This window comes from Helianthus annuus, chromosome 5 (genome assembly GCF_002127325.2).
Source record: "Helianthus annuus cultivar XRQ/B chromosome 5, HanXRQr2.0-SUNRISE, whole genome shotgun sequence".
NCBI classification, from domain to species: Eukaryota; Viridiplantae; Streptophyta; class Magnoliopsida; order Asterales; family Asteraceae; genus Helianthus; species Helianthus annuus.
In genome coordinates, this window is record NC_035437.2 from 9,943,835 (window position 1) to 9,949,580 (window position 5,746).

The following is a 5,746-nucleotide window of genomic DNA, read 5'->3' on the forward strand; positions in this document are numbered from 1 at the left end:
TACATTACAGCTTAACGTACTTCACGTACGACAACGTGCGTGATTTGTTCTATAACATGCGTTATTAATGTTTTCAATATGCGTGATTATTGTGTTTCAACATGCATGATTTTAGATTTTTGAGTTATAACGTGCGTGATTTTATAATGAACGTGCGTAATTACCTGTCGTACGTGATGTACGTTAAGCCGTAATGTACGTTAACCTTCCCCTCTCTCTCTCTCTCTCTATATATATATATATATATATATATATATATATATATATATATATATATACCAATCTCTTATACTAAAGCAAAATAATGTTGACTTTTTGACCTTGATGTGGCATATCTCTTTAGCCAGAGAATTGTTATTTGAGCGCCAATTGTATTTCCTTCTTCCTACCTACGCTCTTCTTCAATTAGGAAACCTAATCAATTCTCTCAATCAATTGAAATCATTCTCCAGACAAATTGATTTCAATTTTACATCGCACATTCAATTTTACAAACCCTAAATCTCATCTACGGCTTCATCTGTAGCGATTGTACCTGGCCATACCCACTTCAGAAATCCCTAAATCTGAAGCATTCGAACTCTCATCTAGGTATGTTTTCTTTGATTTTTATGATGTAATCCGATTAGAGCATCGGCCATGGCATCTTATCCAGTGGTGAATTTCACTTCTTTATGTTTTTCCTTCATAAAATTTTGCATCTTATCCCAATTTTTTATCTGAGTTTTTAAGGGTTATCTTCAAGAATTGTTAATTCTACGTAGGGTTCTTCTTTATGTGTCGATTTCACAATTGGTAACACAGGCATGTTTTCTCTTTTTTGATATTGTCTATATTTGGTAACCTAGATGCGAAACCTTAATTGTGATCCTAATTGTAAGTGCTCTAATTGCACCTTTTCTTATTCAAATAGTGATTGTGAATTTGATTACAGAAGTTCATTTCATTGTTAAATATATTAATATTAATGTTAATTTTGATTTTGTGTGTCAGGGTATCTATCGAATCCAGAGAGTGTGATGCGGTGTGAACGTGGATGCTCTTTCGAGGTACACCATTGTTTTATACGTCAATGAGATGCTATTTTTCATTGTTCTACTATCTATGAACTATGAAGTAGGAAATATAGATTGGTTGATTTTTGGATAATAATTTATATATATTATAATTTTTTTTACTGAACAAGTGTTATATTTATTCTATTAAATTAGATTATGAATTGACAGATATCATGTAATTGAAATTTCAAAATTCATAGGTTGAAGTTCAAGTGTGCAAGATTCATTGTGTAAGCAAGGCTCCTCCTGGGCTTACTATAAATGTCGAGGATGCAGCCACAAGTGAGGCTGAAATTTACAAGGCTTTAGAGGTGTGCTACTAGTAGATTTTGAATTATAAAGGTGTCACTAATTAGGTTTATCCCAACTGAATGTGTTAAAATGATTATATTTGTAGATTTCCAAGGTCCTTTGTGTTAAAAAGTCTTCCGATGCTGTAATGGTCGGCAAGGGCACAGGCAGATTATCATTCCTCATTAACTATCTTTTGATTGGGGATAGCTAATTTGCTTTATTTGAAATAAATTTTAGGACTGACTGGTTATCAATTTGTTGAAATATGAACTAATAAACAATTAAACATGTATGAAAAGTTATTTATAAAGGGCTTTTTAGTTCTACCATTCTTTGTTAAAGAAAAGAAGGTGAAGCAATTAAAAGTTATCTTTTTTTTTTCTTTATTATTTCTATAGAAGTTGCCGATTTGTTGAAAAAACTATCATTGGGATCTCAATCCCAGACTTTGGAAGTTTCAGAACCTGCTGAGAAGGTGAGAACTAACCATATGTTGTAATATATGCTAATTTCTCTGTTAATTGGTAATTATTTATTTATTGGATTGCTAATCATGCGGTTAATGTACCTGTGCGGCCTTTTATTGAGCCAGAGGACAAATGGAATGGTGCAAGTCAACCTGTTAATCGGCCGCTTACCCCTTTGATCCCGGATGTTATGGATCCAGTTGTTGCTTATTTTTCCAATGGTTATGCTTCTTCTGCGTATTACTATGGAGGTAATTTAATGTAAATCTGAATGATTGAAAATAAAACATGTAATTTTATTGTTATTATGATGTAAATTTGTTATGGTAGCATGTATTTTGCTATAAAATGAGTGGCTGCTTGAAAATTGTCACATTTAGTAGTTTAAAATAATCAAAATAAAAGTTGTTACTGAAGTTTCTGATGAAAATTGTATGTTAGATTATGATGGGGATGCCAATAGCTGGGATAATTACTCGAGATACGTAACCCCTGTTGTAGTTGATGCGTCTAATGTAAGATCGTTTTTTGTATTATTACAATTTTTCGTCATGTTATCATGTTTATGCTGATTATTATATGTAAATGACCAAGGTGTTTATGAAGATTAGGGGTTAATTATGTATCCTGGTGGGATGATGCCCATAAGTTGTTGGATGAGATGATAAGGTGTGATTCATCAAATATTCATGAGGTTATTGGCCAGCTGATTAGGGAGATTACGATGATGCTTCTAATTGGCAAATGGTGGAGTATATTTTTTTTTTACAAACTCAACACTGAAGGTTTTGGTTTAGGGTTAATATTTTACAATACGCTTCTAGCAGCTTTTCGGTGGTTAGGACAAAAGGAAAAAGTTGCAAGAGTGCTTAAAGAAGCAACAAAAAGTGGACTTTTTCCTGAAATGTTATGCAACAGCACACATGTGTGTCTGTTGATGTACACAGGTATATAGTAATGTACATTTGTTTTCATTTTCAGCTCAAGAATATGAGGAAATGTCGTAGAGGTAGCAACTTCGACTTAAATGCTTTTTAATGGGCTAGGTTAGGTTGTTTTTATCTCTAATGGATCAAATTAGTAGAACGAAGGATATGTATAAAGAGGCCACCCAACTTTTCAAGCTTTTCATTAAGACTACCCAACTATTAAAAATCCTCTACAGGCGACCCAAGTATGCATCCAGTTTCGTTTATACCAAATCTAGCCAAAAAATATGTTGAATCCTTTGCTTTTTCCGATAACTTAACGGAATGGAAAGGAAACTAAAAGTTTTAATTTTTTGTAAAGCTTATATTCGTTATCCAGCGTATTGTTTGAGCCTATTGTTTGTTGAATCTGGTATAAATGAAATCAGGTGCATGTATGGGTAGTTTTTAAATTAGTTTTAATAGTTGTAAGGCCTTAATGAAAAACGTTAAATAGGTAGGTGGTCTCCTTATACATTTTACCTAAACAAATATTAGCTTAAAAGAAAACATGTTAGCTGAACTAACATATTTTATTCCAAAGTTTAGATTATAAAGGCACGGGTCAAAACATGTTTGGGCTGTTAGGAGTAAAATATGAGTTCGGGTTATAACAAGTTTGGAGCAATATGAGTTCGGGTCAAACCAGGTCATCTTAAAATAACTATCATCGTCTTAAAATAACTATGGGTCGTTACGGGTCTTACCCATGTTTCTTTTACCGGCTTTATCGTTCTGTTTGCTTCATTAGCTTTCGAATCTCACTAATTTTCGTAAGTTTTAACCCCTTTTGAGGTTTAGAGTGTCCATCTTAATGCTTATAATCATGTTGTTCTTTTGTGTTTTAGTCTATGTATCTTTGAGGGTCTTGATTTGTTTCTTATTAATAGTGAGTTTTGATGTGCTCTCGTGCAGGTGATTGAGGGGACCAGAAAACATTAGATAGGCTTCGGGATGAAAGGCCAATAAGAATTGACGAGCTTAAAGTGAAATAATTATTACATCACTCAATAGCTCATACAGGTACACTTTGAGCTGGTCATTAAAGATTTTTTGTATCATGATATTAGTTATATATAGAGTATAAAACTTTTTGGCATGTTTATTTTAGACATTTCACTAGACGCATATTTTGTTGTTGAAATTTTTTCCCTTTTAAGTTAATAGTGATTGTTTTTATACTTTAACCTGTTTTGCAGAATTACGATGCAGTTCTAGCAGCATAGGTAGCTGTTGTGTCTATTCTTGCATCAAAAGTGGATTAGATGCCAAAACCAAAAGGCCTCTAAATATGTTTTAATGAAATAAAGCAAAATATGTGCCACATGTCCTCCTCATAGACGCTAAAACCTAGAGGCGAAATAACTTTGGACCGTCTGGTGTTGATGCGGACGTTGGCACGACTGCACTCAAGTCTATTTATGCCAGATTTATCTGGTGAAGTTTAAATAACATGTATGTGTTGTATGTCTGATAGTAGTTAGGGTTAGGTTTTTTTTTGTGTTTAGTTATGTGTGACCATTAGAAAATCATCAAACGATGACGATGGTAGTTCCAACGCCAGCTCGGTGACTTAAGGCTAAATCAGGAACTAATTTGGGAAATTGCCACTAATTAAGGTAGCGATGGTGATGAAGTCGGCAAGCAGTGGTTGAAACTTTATGTATCTACAACTACATCATACCCTAGCATATGATATACTTTTGATAAGGATTTGCTAATCGATATCGTTCCATGCTCTGATTCTCTCTTTAACGATGAAGACTAACGGATTTTGGCTATCATCGACTGTAACCAGATGTTCAGTCTATCTTATTTTAGGTGGTCTTCCATGTTCTTCTTCATCATCCAACTGCGACTCCGCCCTCCGATGGCACCCAGGTACGTCTTCTCTCTATATGATGTTCTTGGAGCATGATTTTGATTTTGAAATGAATTTAATTTGTTTTTTGTTAGGATTTTATGGATCAAGTTAGGGTTATATATTACACTAAAACATGGGGATAAGTAACATAAATCCAACAGTGAGTTTGTATCAAGTTCTATGCTCTTAATTTTAAATGAAAATGTATATAATTAGATCTCATGTGTAAATTTAGGTTTTACTTTGTATGTTTAGTAGTGTGAGTGAAGATGAGCCACATTAGCAACCGGCACGAAAGCGGCCGTTCTTAGCAGCATCTAGATAACGAATCAATTTTTTTATCAATTTGTTCATTGACAGGTAAATTGTTTGTTAATTTTACAAAAGTAGTGTTCAATTTGATTATTTAGCAAGTTGGTGTTCACTGAGTCGGCCAATCCAACTAGGAACAGTTGGGTTCCTAAAAAGGTGGGAGTGATCATGTAGAGGGCTTTAATGGAAAGGCTTTCTACTTTGCTGCATTGAAACAAATAAATCTGCACATTCATGTGGTTTCGCGCAAGTGGTTTGGCAAGTCATCTCATAATGGTGTAAACTACAAGGTATATTTTCTACAAACTTGAGAGATGTTTTGGGGCTATCCAGCTTTGTTCCAGGTTCAAAGAAGAATGTAATCAACATAAATTGTGATTCATTTTTTAAATTGAAAAAGGTAATCTATAAGATGGCCTATGGTGAGTTTTTAACTTTATGTGAAGGTTTACCCGGCCGAAATGCGGCGAGTGCTACTTCTATTATTATTAACTATGAAAACGGTTCAGTTGGTTAAAGTTTTTTGGGAACAAGTTAGGAATGGTTCCTTAAACTGAAGTACGGGTTATTGAAGCCGAGGTTAAGGGGGATGGAAATACAAGTTTGAAAACTCAGGCTAAGTAAGATTAGGCCTAATCGTGATTTATGAAAACAAAGAACACAAGGAGCTGCTTATGAGCTTTAATGCGTTAGCAACTTAAGTTTTAAGTTTTTTAAAACTTGTAATGTTTGTTTGAATCACCTTATAGCATGTGATTATAACCTTATAAAATAAGTGAACTG

The 5,746-nt window shown here is 33.8% G+C and overlaps 1 protein-coding gene across 3 annotated transcripts; it reads left to right on the forward strand.

Moving 5' to 3' along the window:
• The first annotated feature begins 398 nt into the window (after positions 1 to 398).
• On the forward strand, positions 399 to 5,380 carry LOC118492510 (aspartate--tRNA ligase 2, cytoplasmic-like). 3 transcript variants are annotated; one of them, XR_004894119.1, is made up of 10 exons: positions 399 to 591; positions 994 to 1,049; positions 1,259 to 1,369; positions 1,751 to 1,827; positions 1,945 to 2,070; positions 2,261 to 2,334; positions 2,414 to 2,566; positions 2,647 to 2,766; positions 3,703 to 3,810; positions 3,987 to 5,380. XR_004894119.1 is itself a non-coding variant. In XM_035990643.1 (4 exons), exons 2-4 carry the CDS (start codon positions 1,020 to 1,022, stop codon positions 1,561 to 1,563), a joined length of 249 nt encoding a protein of 82 aa, XP_035846536.1. In that variant the 5' UTR covers positions 399 to 591; positions 994 to 1,019; the 3' UTR covers positions 1,564 to 1,574. The 3 variants fall into 3 exon arrangements, 1 of the variants encoding a protein (XP_035846536.1); XR_004894118.1 differs by having other exon boundaries at positions 2,261 to 2,566; XM_035990643.1 differs by lacking the exons at positions 1,751 to 1,827; positions 1,945 to 2,070; positions 2,261 to 2,334; ... (2 more) ...; positions 3,703 to 3,810; positions 3,987 to 5,380 and adding an exon at positions 1,456 to 1,574.
• Positions 5,381 to 5,746: the final 366 nt, after the last annotated feature.